This window comes from Schistocerca nitens, chromosome 5 (genome assembly GCF_023898315.1).
Source record: "Schistocerca nitens isolate TAMUIC-IGC-003100 chromosome 5, iqSchNite1.1, whole genome shotgun sequence".
NCBI lineage: Eukaryota > Metazoa > Arthropoda > Insecta > Orthoptera > Acrididae > Schistocerca > Schistocerca nitens.
Genome location: NC_064618.1, coordinates 277,618,249 through 277,632,497, shown reverse-complemented (window position 1 = coordinate 277,632,497; position 14,249 = coordinate 277,618,249). Strand labels below are relative to the sequence as shown.

The 14,249-nt window shown below is 45.2% G+C and overlaps 1 protein-coding gene across 1 annotated transcript; it reads left to right on the top strand.

Moving 5' to 3' along the window:
- Positions 1-210: 210 nt before the first annotated feature.
- LOC126260383 (cytochrome P450 6k1-like) lies at positions 211-7,313 on the top strand. The gene is made up of 6 exons (XM_049957711.1): positions 211-332; positions 1,998-2,233; positions 2,345-2,839; positions 3,879-4,052; positions 6,838-7,047; positions 7,159-7,313. The coding sequence occupies exons 1-6, from the start codon at positions 211-213 to the stop codon at positions 7,272-7,274; spliced, it is 1,353 nt and encodes a 450-aa protein (XP_049813668.1). The 3' UTR covers positions 7,275-7,313.
- The last annotated feature ends 6,936 nt before the right edge of the window (positions 7,314-14,249 follow it).

Sequence of the window (14,249 nt, the reverse complement as noted above, 5' to 3'; positions counted from 1 at the left end):
TCGCAGAGATAGACGATTGTCATGTTGGATGCGGGATGACGGAGCGTTTCAGCTTCGTCACGCCCGCCTCAGACAGAGAGCGTCGCGGCGAGCGAGACGGCGCTAGGCGAGAGGCTGGTGGTGGGGGAAGCGCGCTGATACTTAAGGCTGAGGCCGGCCCGTACCGGCATCACAACACTCCCACTCGCCGTGCTGTGCTGTCTGGAAGTCATGAGTGTTTCGAGCAGACTGCTGCTGTTGAGCTCCGGCTGCGTCCCCAGCCTCTCCGTCTGGGCCCTGCCGGCTGCTGCCTTCGTCGCTGTCATCGCCGCCTGCATTTCTCTGCGGTACAGGTACGACACAATGCAAATAGCTAAGGCTTGAATTTTCTTCCTTAAGTATCACTCTACTAGGACTTCCGGGAACGAACGAGAGTCTTAGTCAGGGTAGCGTTAAATGGGCAGTGGTGAATCTTACAGCTCTTACAGTAATTGTAATGGTTAGTAAACTGTAATACAGTATATAACCGGAATCATGAATGAGGTAATGGCAACATAGTACAGTAACAACAATATTGCGTCAATACGTGTTTACATATGCATCTGAGTGTTTGTTATACGCGATAACAATACCTGCAGACGGTGTGCAGCAAAGACAGAATTAGCTACTCTTCCGCAGCGCTTTTCTGTCGGAAACATGTCCGCTAAGTTACAAATTTTCCTTTATTTTTGTGGGCTGTTGTGTTGTGATTTCGATGCCACATATTTACTGTTTACATCTAACCTTGTTTTTATTCACTCGGCAATACTTCTGGCGAGATATTCGATATTATAATCTGGACACAAGTTTAAATTCCTTTAGTTTTCACTAAGTATTGGTTTCCATTATAACATCATCTGATGATTTTATGAAGCACATGCAGTAAATCGTCTTTGTTTTCTTGACACATCAATTTGCAGTGTGTCAGTGAGGCTTCAGGAGGATTAGACGCTCCATACATCTTACAGATGTAGAGATGTGTCTTCCTCAACGATGTGGAAACACTACAAATTGACGAGACAACAAACCCTAAAACATTTTATAGCAGTGACTCCTGTAAAAACCAACAGTTCCATACTTTAGCAGACAAATTTAGTTGCAGCCACTGCAAGTAGACCTAAGCTATGCTCTCAGAAAATGAGCAATGAAAATAATTCATTGGAACTTTCCAAAGACGAATTAAGCTGAATTCGCCCTATTAAATAATTTGCTGAATAACTTGCACACTATTGTACTACAGCCCAGATTTTTTTGAACCTGTTTGCCTGAAAATTTATAAAAGTTCCACTCGAAGTAATTAAGTTTCTATCATTATTTGTTGTTTCATATATTTGGACTAACAAGTACCATATACCATACACATACAAACAAGATTTACTTAATGTACAGGAGAGTATCACAGATACATATAGAGACAAGATTTACTTAACGTACAGGAGAGTATCACAGAAATATAGAAAAACTCAACTATCATAATCAAAGAGAAAAGAATTTCAGCACAGCAGTTTTCAATTTACAGTGAGGAATCTACAGTTTATCTAGGACCGTGTGTAAGCAGTAGGGCATGAACGGCCGAAGAATTTAAGTAGTCGTTTGTGCCCTGCTCAATACATAATGACCTTCAGCGAATTGCAAAGTACAGATTTAGATGAAATCAGCATAGTACATACAGCATCATGCTTTTGTTTGGGGTGCAACAGCAACAGCTGCTTATGAATGTTGCCAGTTGTATGGCCCTGGTGCATTAAACTTTTTTGTTACTGACATTTCGTCCTGAGCTGCAATACATATCTTCAGATGTACTTCTCACTAGACAAGACCTAGGAGAGACAGGCGTATCTCTCAAGATACTCAACGCAGCCCTGGACGAAACATCACGAAAAAAATAATATCATGGTCGATGAGAGCCCGGAAGCTTTACCAGTAACAAAGACAAGCAGTAGTGGAAACCTTGGCTCAACAAGTGTGTTCCATTGCAGAGTGCTGCAGTGGCTGGTGGCCCTGGTAGTGGAGACGCGCCCCCTGCACGAGGTGCTGCACGACCACTACGTGTCGCGGCCGCAGGAGTCCGCCTCGTGGGTGCGGCTGGGCCGGCAGCGGCTGCTGCTGCTGAGGGATCCACAGCTCGCCTGGCAGCTGCTGTCCGCACACTTCCCCAGCTTCCCCGCCAGGGCGAGCACCCAGGCCTATGACGACGGGCTGTTCGCTCAGGAAGGTGAGACACCTGTGATGGCATTTAGCCAGTCTCTCTAATACACACGTTATATGGCTCAGTTCCCACTGAGTACCGTAGTGATACTCAGGCAGGCCCTTGCCGGTGTTGCAGGAGAGCAGTGGAAGCGGGCCCGCGGCTGCCTGACACCGTCGTTTACGCCTTCGGCCCTGCGCGCCGCCGAGCCGCAGCTGCGCGCGCACGCCCGCCGCCTGGCCTCGCTGGCTGGCGGGTCTGCAGCCGCAGTGTCGCCGCGGCAGCTGCTGGCCTACTGCACCGACTGCGTCGCCTCGGCGCTGCTCGGGCTGCAGACGCGGACCCTCGAGGACGCGGAGGGTTGCTCGCCGTTCCTGGAGGCCGTGCAGCGCGCGCACGACGCCAAGACCGACCCTGGCCGCCGCTTCGTGTTCGATTACCTGGGTCGAGCCGCATTCGACGCTCTGGGGCTGGGACAGCTCCCCGACAAGATTGCCAACTTCTTCAGATCGGTGGCTGCCGTCAGTATCGACCACCGTAACAGCAACCCTGTGTCTTCTCACGACTTTGTACACCTGATTACGAAGAAGATGAAGCTGGAGGGCGCAGATGATAATGCTGTCCTACATGAAGGTAACTACGACAACCCTATTCGTGTTTTTATCAGATATATGGACACTACCGTATCACATTATTATGACCACCACACACGTCCCACATCATAGGTCACATAATATGCCCTGGCAATGTAGGTGTTCAAAAATACAGATAAGACTCTGCAGGTTTTTTTTTTTTTCAAGTGAAAGAAAGGATTAATCGTATTGTGAAAACGTAAACTCTTTGTGTAGCTCTTTCGTGAAAATGCGTTACTGGCGAAAGGGTTAATAACACTGTCGTTATTGTCGAGGTGATCTTTCCACTCTGGGTGAAGACAAGTCGACTTACAATAGCAGCACCGTTAACTTTCCAAATAAACTGGGCAGTAACGTTCTGTGTCTATTAAAGCACTCTAGTGAACCAAGCTGTGAACAGAGCTCTGAAGTAGACAGGTGGCTTAAAGATGATACATTGATGGGAAAAACTAATTTCCTTGCCGCTGGTGACAAGCAGCAATATGCAATGGATCGCGGCTCCTGCATGACGGGACATCTGGGCATCAAGAGACTCCAGTGAGAGATTTTGGAGAGCGAAGGCTTTTCTGCTACGCCGGTAGAAGGCGTGGGTGACGTAGTGGTATCGGGGAAACATCAGTACTGTGGTCTAAGAAAAGTTTTTGGGTTAGGTTTCTACTGTCATTAATCTTGTGGAAATTACTTTCCACTGATTTCATAATTTCTTTGTCTGTACTTTCACATGGACACGAAGATTGTTTTCCATAGTATGGGAGTAATCCTACTAGAAACTGCATGTCACGTGGTTATACCTGTAGGGAAATGGCTGCAATAGCACCACTAAGACCTCAAAATATTTGCTGGTTGAATTCTTCACCATGACCCTTTCAGTAGCTCACAGAAGTGCTTTAGATACCATTTACAACTCTGTATAACTGCTGTGAGTGTTGCAAACTTCCGGTGATACATGTGCGACTAGGTGGTCGTAATAAAGTGACTAGACAGTGTTTCCTTTGGATTCAGTGGCATTTGTCAACAGTCAATCGTTTTCATCGTTGCAGTGTCGGGTCAGACCGCCGCCATCCTGTCTGCTGGAGCTGGAGAGACCAGCCATGTGCTGCAGCACTGCCTCCTGGAGCTGGCCACGGAGACACAGCTGCAGCAGAGACTGCGCTCTGACATCGCTTCTGCTCAAGACCCAGCTTCTCTACCTCTGCTGGAAGCCGTTGTTAATGGTGAGCACAACGCCTTTGCAATCTGTATAATAAAGATAATTTATTCTGACAGAATGTCCTACTTCAAGAGATGCTACGCTGTCCGGAAAAGTTTAATCTGTGAGTGTAAAGAGATTCAGAACTGCGTAGGTGAAAAACCGTCTGATGCGAAGAATGTCAGTACCCTTAAACTCGAAAAATACTTAACGAAAACGCGGAAATTTCGAAGAAAAAGTTTGTAGTACGTCAATGAACTCAGGCGACTCACTGCCACTTTATCTATTACGTAAAACTGATGAACACAGAGAGTATAGACTTGTGACGAGAACCGAGGGAACATATTTTTGAGTTTGAATATCTAAGAACCACACCATATAGGATCAAGCGAGAATAAAGAATTTAGATATGTAAAGTTATTGACTGTCGAATCATATTAGCCGGCCGGAGTGGCCGAGCGGTTCTAGGCGCTTCAGTCCGGCACCACGCGGCTGCTATGTTAGCAGGTTCGAATTCTGCCTCGGGCATGGATGTGTGTGTTGTCCTTAGGTTATTCAGGTTTAAGTAGTTCTAAGTCTTGGGGACTGATGACCTCAGATGTTAAGTCCCATAGAGCTTAGAGCCATTTGAACCATTTTTGAACCATTCGAGGGCGTGCTGAAAAGTAATTTTTTTATACGAAAAATCTTAAAGCTCTTGAAATAAGACAATCGTTATTAAGATTCTACATCTTTATCTACTGTGGAACAACCCTACTGTCTCCCTCATATATCTCGATTAAGCAATATAAGCTCACGGAGTTCCAGTCACTCGGGATAATTCACTAAACATATTCTTCGCGGGAAGGTAAATGATTCATTTCGGAAACAAACCCTAGGTTGTGGCTAAGCTTCGCGATTCTGTTGATCGAAGAAGGCCATTCCAACTACATGGGCGAAAGAGCTGTGCATTTTGGGACACGGATACTGAGGGGCCATTAAAATTGCTACACCACGAAGATGATGTGTTACAGACGTGAAATTTAACCGACAGGAAGAAGATGCTGTGATATACAAATGATTAGCTTTTTAGAGCATTCACACAAGGTTGGCGCCGGTGGCGACACCTACAACGTGCTGACATGAGGAACGTTCCCAACCGATTTCTCATACACAAACAGCAGTTGACCGGCGTTGCCTGCTGAAACGTTGTTGTGATGCCTCGTGTAAGGAGATAAAGGTCGGATTGTAGCCTACCGCGATTGCGGTTTATCGTGTCGCTACATTGCTGCTCCCGTCGGTCGAGATCCAATGACTGTTACCAGAATATGGAATCGGTGGGTTCAGGAGGGTAATACGGAATGCCATGCTGGATCCCAATGGCCTCGTATCACTAGCAGTTAAGATGACAGGCATCTTATCCCCATGGCTGTAACGGATCGTGCAGCCACGTCTCGATCCCTGAGTCAACAGATGGGGACGTTTGCAAGACAACAGCCATCTGCACGAACAGTTCGACGATGTTTGCAGCAGCATGGACTATCAGCTCGGAGACCATGGCTGCGGTTACCCTTGACGCTGCATCACAGACAGGAGCGCCTGCGATGGTGTACTCAACGACGAACCTGGGTGCACGAATGGCAAAACGTCATTTTTTCGGATGAATCCAGATTCTATTTACAGCATCATGATGATCGCACCCATGTTTGGCGACATCGCAGGGAACGCACATTGGAAGCGTGAATTCGTCATCGCCATACTGGCGTATCACCCTTCTTGATGGTATGGGGTGTTATTGGTTACACGTCTGGGTCACCTCTTGTTCGCATTGACGGCACTTTGAACAGTGGACCTTACATTTCAGATGTGTTACGACCCGTGGCTGTACACTTAATTCGATTCCTCCGAAAACTTACATTTCAGCAGGATAATGCACGACCGCATGTTGCAAGCCCTGCACAGGCCTTTCTGGATACAGAAAATGTTCGACTGCTGCCCTGGCTATCACGTTCTCCAGATCTCTAACCAATTGAAAACGTCTGGTCAATGGTGGCGGAGCAACTGGCTCGTCACGATACGCCAGTCACTACTCTTGATGAACTGTGGTATCGTGTTGAAGCTGCATGGGCAGCTGTACCTGTACACGCCATCCGAGCTCTGTTTGACTCAATGCCCAGGCGTATCAAGGCCGTTATTACGGCCAGAGGTGGTTGTTCTGGGTACTGATTTCTCAGGATATACGCATCCAAACTGCGTGAAAATGTAATCACATGTCAGTTCTAGTATAATATATTTGTCCAACGAATACCCGTTTATCATCTGCATTTTTTCTTGGTGTAGCAATTTTAATGGCCAGTAGTGTATAGGGAGGTGTGGGACGCTACAGAGAGGCGGGCACACATTGTCATGTTTCACTTATTCCATTCACCAGAGAAAAGTGACAAGGGCAAACAAATAATGCCAAGAATATCTTTCCCCTCACACTGGAAGTTGGAGAGTGTGTATAGTTGATGATTAATAAAAAAGAGATGTGTAAATAGGGACGAAAAGAAGCAAAGATAATGGTGGTGGAGAAAGAAGTAACTGTTTCAGTCTGTCCTCCAAATTTCGGCGGCAAGTTGCTGTGAGTGGTGTCTGCTATGTTGAAACAGCCTCCAATTTACATTCGCAGTCTGTGTTCTTCTTATTTCCCTTAGGAAGTGACGTACTTAAAAAATAACTTTAGTACGAGTAGGGTACTCACCCTTGTTCCTCACACGTACTGTACTGTTTGTCGTACGAATTTGGACTCTCGTTACCTGTGGCTGACGTGGTGTACTTGTGCTCGACAGAGACGCTGCGGCTGCACCCCTCGGAGCCAGTGCTGAGCCGCGAGTGCCGGCAGGCGTGTTCGCTGGGAGGCGAGCGGCTGCAGCCGGGGGACCGCGTCCTGGTGCCCGTCTGGTCGCTCAGCAGGGACTGCGGGCCCGACGGCTTCCAGCCCGCCACAGGCGTGGGGGCGCCACAGCTCGTCTTCGGCGGGGGACCGCGAAAGTGCGTCGGTAAGTACAGCAACTTATTCATCCCGCCTGCGATTTTTATGGTGAATGCACACGTACCTTAATTGACTTGACATACTCAGTGCGTAACCTAATGTGGTCTTTCTGTTTCAGGTTACAGGCTGGGTCTGTTGGCCGTGAAGACCGCCGTTGTCGAACTCTTATCGCAGTACGAGCTGTCCACTAAGGACGGAAAGACACTCCTCGCCACGAGAGTCGACAGTCTCTAGCGCTCTGAAATTAGAATAATGGCTTGACGTCCACAATGCTGCATTCCTTGTAGTCTAGTCTTACTTTCATCGCCGATATTATCCAAAGAATACATTCTACGAGACTGAGATACACGCTCTAGATGTTACCATGTAACAGCGCTCAGAATTTTACTACTGTGTAGTAGTCCAATAATTTATTTCATATTAAAATATTGTTTATATGCTTAAAAACGCTGAATAGATGTTGTCAGCATTTGTTTATGATAATTACTTGTAAAGACCCTAAAGAACATTTCGTCTTAATGTTAATTTGTTGGGCCTAAGAAGTAATAAGACTGAACATGCTAATTATAATGTTAATAAGAGCCAATAAATTATTTTATTTCGTACATATTGTCTTCAGACATCTTTTTCTTAGCAGATAGCTCCTACTTTCTTCGTATGTCCTACTGACTCCTGATTACACTACAATATTGTTGAAGCCAAAGTTTTATGTGGTATGGTGATTATTGTTTTGAGCATTCTCACTTGTAGTAGCTCTTACCGACACAGAGCACTCTGTCAACTCTAGCATTCTTATTCGACCGCCTGCTTCTTCCACATCAACTGTCTCATCATCATCTTGTGCTTTTCACTTTAGACCGGCTGTATAATGGTCCATCGAAATGGCTCTGAGCACTATGGGACTTAACATCTGAGGTCATCAGTCCCCTAGAACTTAGAACTACTTAAACCTAACTAACCTAAGGACATCACACACATCCAGGCCCGAGGCAGGATTCGATCCTGCGACAGTAGCAGTCGTGCGGTTCCGGACTGAAGCTGCTAGAACCACTCGGCCACCGAGGCCGGCTAATAGTCCATCGTTCGACCTCATGAAACACTAAGGTCTTCAACAAAAATTCACATATCGATATCGCGAATGTTACATACCAGTTACCAAACATGTGACATTTTCGCCACAGCCTGTTTCGAGGCTACATTATCCTTTTATCAAGTGCTATAAAACAAGGCAACAAATCAATATATTGCAACACTACACACACTCATATCCATTAAATATTGATATTGTCCCGTAGTATAATATACCTTAAAACTCGTATGCCATACGGCACTGTCGAAAGTTAAAACCCAGCAGAAAACAGGCTTCGTTAAACATAAAACTATTCTTAGGGCATCTCATGTTGGTATCTCTTCAAGGCTCAGTCGTAAACTCAAGGAAGCCGCTTTCACCCAACAAACACAGCACATTCCTGCAACGCATGTGTCACAGCCCTCCACGAAGCTACGGTCGACCATAAAATCTATGAAAATTATATGTCAAGTCCTAGTAAATTCTAAAACTGCACCTATGTTACAATGAGTGCATCAATAAAGAATTACCATCAGAAAACATTGTGCTTAAAGCCTCAATTCGAATAAGTTGGTTGCTGCTTCCCAAAAAGGACATGGCTACAGTGGGTCAAGGGGCATTTCTGTCTTTTCGTTTAACACGCTGACACATTCCTTTCTTAAAGCGCAGAAGACCTCCACTTCTTGCAAATTTGACAACAATCAATTTTTATCCTCAAAGTACAATACCCTCACGGTGTCTGCGATGTTATGCAACGATGCTCCTCATTCTTAAGGTGCTTCGCCACTTCCGATGAGCCATTCTCTTGTTATTATATTCTTTAAACCTTACACTGAAGTTTCTTCCTGTTTGTCGCATGTACGTAATTTCTCAATTCTGAAAGTTTATTGCACAAACTGCCACTTTCCCCATACATTTCTACCCTTGTGACGATGTTATGCTTCAGCCTCTGTTCCACTTTGTTTTCCGCCCTGAACGAAATTTTCATCCCTTTATGTTGTGGTGAAAATATCACACATTTGACTACCGGTGCGTAACATTCGCAGCATTGATTTATGAGGCAGTTGTAGGACGGCTTCACAAGATATGAAAATTCCCGTGCTTCGGAAGATGAAGGCTAGCAGCAGAAGAAGTATCTTTCATTCTTCCGTTACTCGTTTTGAAAGAAGCAGCGAAGAGTCGTTCAGGGCACGCATTTGACCTCTCGACAGAAAATATACCCAAAGGCCGAAGAAACGGTAATGATAAATTCCCTGGGAATGCAAAACGTGGCAGAAACCAGGCCATTGAAGACGATGAAATATATCCAGGAAGGGGAAGAAAGAAGAGCGATAATTTACTGCAGATCTGAGTATAGAATGTTAAAGGTTTGAATTACATAGCATAACTGGGAAATTTTATAAGAGAGATGCATTGGAAAAAGTTAAAATAATAGGACTTAATGAACTGAAATTAAAAGAACAAACACCAAGTCAGTGACGACAATCAACTGTATCTTCTACAACTTATAGGTTCATACACCCACGTCTCCTAGTAATAAAACCAAATAGAGAAAATATATCAAGATATTAAGGAATTCATAAAGTACTTGAAAAGAGATACGGATCTGATAGTATATGGAAAGTGTAACAACAGAATTAAGTCCGGAATCAGGACGACAGTATACATCATAATCGCACCTGATCTGGACTGTAACATGAGTGACTAAGTAAACCATGCAAAATGTTAGTCACTCCGTTAAAAGTCGCCTTGGAGGGCTGTAGAACCGGTCCAGGCGGTCATATACCCCTAGGTTGACGTCAAGACACTGAAGCGGTGTGTACTTGCCAGTCGGTTGAATGGAGTCAGTGCAGTAAAATGGGTCGACATGGAAACGTGACAGTTTGAAAGAAAGGAACTATCGTGTTTGGACGTGACAATGAGCACACCGCGAATGGAGTTTCCTGTTCTGTTGCCGTGTTAGCACGGACTGTCTAACGTGTCTACAAAGAATGGTGCACCAGTCACAGTTTTGTAACACAGCGGAAGGAAAGTGATCGTAAAAATATTCCAACCGACACGAACTGACAATCGGTTTTAAACTCTAGAGGAATTGCTAGTGTTAGTGAATGCAGGTCCATCTCAAAAGTTTCCTAATGATCATTGTGAAGAAAAATGCATGCAAGGATCATTTGTAGGTGGATGGCAAAAGCTTATTGCTCACAGTGGCACATAAATCTGTACGTCTTCAGTGGACCAAACAACACAGAAAATGGACAATAGCTGACTGGTTGCATGTAGTATGGTCCGAGGAGTCGCGATTTTTCGGTTTTTCAAGTGATGCGACGTGTCGAGTACACGGACGGTTCAAGGTCAGTTCGGGCCAGAGGTAGGTCTGTGGTGTTTAGGGGAAGGTTTTTAATAGCATGGTTTGGGCCTACTCATTCTTGTAACTCTGAACATGAATCAGGATGTTTATTTTAACACTTTTGGTGACAAGCAGTGTTGACCCTTCTACTATAATTCCATGATGAGAATGCTGTGCTTGTGTCCGCAGATCTTGGTCTAATGGCTAGCGTTGCTGCCTTTGGATCACATTCTCAGGTTCGATTCGCTGCCGGGTTGGGGATTTTCTCTGCCATGAGACTGGGTGTTTGTCTTGTCCTCATCATTTCATCATCATCATCATCATTCGTGACAGTAGCAGGATTGGACTGTGTAAAAATTGGGACTTTGTACGAGCGCTGATGACTGCGCTGTTGAGCGCCCCCAAAACAAACATCATCATCATGAGAATGCTGTGGACATTCCATCTTCGAAGATGACAACAGCCTTGTTCATAGGGATGCATGCATACATTCCTGGTTCGACGAAATCTCAATCGTACTAAAGCATCTCGACTTGTCCGCTGACTCACACGGGCTTAATCGTATAGACAATGTAAAGAACTACCTGGAACAGCAGGCGATACGTAGAAATCAATATCCACGCTATTTGGTAGCTCTAAGGCATTTAATCATCACTGAGTTTTTTCAGCTGGATATGGCGTATCCGAGGAAGCTTGTGGACTCCCTTCAGAGTCGGTGTCACACTGTAGGACCGTGAAAACTCCTGGGTGTGACAAATATTTAGCGGTGTTCTTAGCTGTGCTCACAGGAATTTTATATTGGCCTCGACAAAAAGGAACTTTACGACGATCAAAAAGTTATTACTGCACCGACTGCTAACAACGTTTTCTGCTATCACTATAGTTTGCAAAATGGTTCAAATGGCTCTGAGCTCTATGGGACTCAACTGCTGAGGTCATTAGTCCCCTAGAACTTAGAACTAGTTAAACCTAACTAACCTAAGGACATCACAAACATCCATGCCCGAGGCAGGATTCGAACCTGCGACCGTAGCGGTCCTGCGGTTCCAGACTGCAGCGCCTTTAACCGCACGGCCACTTCGGCCGGCCTATAGTTTGCAAGTGAGAATTATAGGGTGTATTTGATCTGCTCAGTCATTAGCGAGAACTCGAACATTGGGCTACATGATGTCCAGCAATGCACATTTTGTGGATTACGTATCGATACCAGCCCGTGGGCCTCAGAGCTAACAACGGAGTTGCAAGCCTCCTTCAGACGCCGATAGCGGTCGTGCGGGACCTGACGGACCCAATGTTGTGAGCCACGCCTCCAGCGGCTCTGGAGTACCCTGTGCACTGACAAGCGAGACATTTTCTTCCGTTCCGATCGCGAATGAAGCAAGAGGGACCTGAAGTCTGTGTCTTTTGTACGTGAGCTAATCAATTTTATCTTGACCATAATGCTAGGACTGTTCAGAAATTTACCTCCAACTAGCCCTTTCTTTTAGTCATCAGTCTTGTGACTGTTGTGATTGGTTTGATGCGGCCTGACATGAATTCCAATCTCTTCATATCAGGGTAGCATTTGCACCCCATATCCTGAGTTATTTTCTGGATTTATATCGATCCCTATCTTCCTCTACAGTTTTTACCGTGTACAGCTTCCTGCAGTACCATGAAAGCTACTCCCTGTTGTCTTAACGCGTTCTATCATGCTGTCCCTTTTCCTTATCAGTCTTTTCCATATGTTCCTAACTTCGCCAGTTCTGTGTAGAACCATGCGCAATCCATGATCCACTTCCAATATAACACTGTGGTGCATACATGTATCTGCCCTTACCAACTTCAGTATTATGTGGATGATATATTCCAAAACTCCAATGGTATATCTCCAGTCTCACAGAATCTGCACACCGACTTGAACAGTCGTTTGGCTGCCGCTTCCTCAATGACTGTAGAAGTTCTGACAGAATGTTATCCATCCCTTTCGCCTTATTTGATCGCAAGTATTCCATACCTGTGGTAAACTCCGCACATTCGCCACATTTCTTCTTCTATCACGTTATCAGACGAGTACTGCCCTCATAGATGCGTTCCATGTATCCTCACGCCTATCCACTTTCTCCTCCACGGTTGATACTGGACTTCCCATTGCGCTCTTAATGTTGTCGTCCTTGCTTTTAATGTCATCCTAGGTAGTTTTAACTTTTTTATATACTGAACCAGTCCTCTTGATGGCCACTTTTTTTCTATTTCTTCACAATTCCCTGAAGCCTTGCTGCAGTTCCTATGTGTTTAATTCCAAAAACCTATTACAAATAAATGCTTGTAGTTAGATGATGCTGGCATGATTGGAAAAGGAGACAACTGACTAACATATTGTACTCGCATTTGAGAAAAGTATCTGTGATTTCCCTAAATTCATTGAGGCGAATGCCGTGATGATTGCTTTGATTGGGAAATTGCCACTGGCTGTCCCAGTCTTTGTTCAATAAAAGATTGTGCTACACTGAGAGAGGACAAGTTACTCTCTCATCTATTTTTCATATACACAAAATCCTTAAAGATTTTGTTACAACGTTACGCACCTTGAGTGAGACTCTAAAAAGTTAACAGTCCGAGCAGATGTTGATGGAGTCTGGTAGGGTGCTAAAAGCATGAGGTATTTTTATGGTTCTTAGTTCATAGAAACGGCATGTCGGAAGTTGAAAGCAATTGGTGGTGAGCTCATCCCTAGTTAAATCTTGCCAGACAGGCCCGCAGCTGTACAGGGGGGACAGAGCAGCCCCTAGTCAAGACAGGTCTCCAGCAGGACAATGCCGCTCTACCCGCATTAGTGCCAGCCGAATGCTGGGCTGGGAGTGAGGGACTGAAGGGATTTGTCTGCACAGTGGAGTCGTAAACCAGGCATTGTGTGCAGAGCCATGCATAATAAAAATTCACAAGTTTTTGTGTTCATCAATACTGCAAATATGCCTGTGGCTCACTTTCATCGGCTGCCTCGGTTGTATAAGAAACTCCGGCGTCTGAGCAACGTTTAGAGATAGAGTGCTTATTACACTTTGTAGCTAGGACTAACATGCTCCAAGGCACAGGAGATTTAGATAAAGATCTTTGTATCTGTTCGCTTGTTGCTGTGGGAAGCGACGCGACTTTGGAAAAAACATCTCCTCCCTCTATGAAAACTTAAGAAAGCCAGTAGCTGGCTGTTTCTTTTTTTTTTTTTTCAGAGATGCGGGTTTCTTAACTCTCGTGCTGGTTCGACATGAGTTTGTGCTGTCGTGTGGAGAGGAGATTTAGCGCCTCTAAAGCCCTGTGATTGGCTCAAGACGGGATGAAGGAGGAGTCGTTTGTGCACTTTGCGGAAAAACTGAATTTTTTTATCTGGAGAGGTGTGAGGCACTCGGGTTCTGGACTTCGGTCTGGAAGGATATTCTGGTCGAAGCTCTGGCATGTGTGGTTGGTGCTTGGGACCTGTCCTGAGACTGACTTCACTTGCAAGTAGTAAGACTGAAGAGCCTGTGGTGAAGTTCTTGCTGTACCAACAATGTGACTTCGAATGTCTCGGACTAATCATTTGCTGAAGGCACACTTATTCGTTTTCGGCTTACCAGTCTTGAAGTTTGGTATCCTTGTGCGCTCTGTATAAGTGAGCCAAATTCGCCCTTGTATGATCAGCGAACGGATGTGTCACACACTGAAATCTGCCGTAATTTCAGGACTCTGGTAGAGAGTAAATTGCGATCCGTCTGCCTGTTCGCTAGACCGCAAGATTTTTGCATTTTTTTTGTGATCGCGGTCGATTCACAGGTGC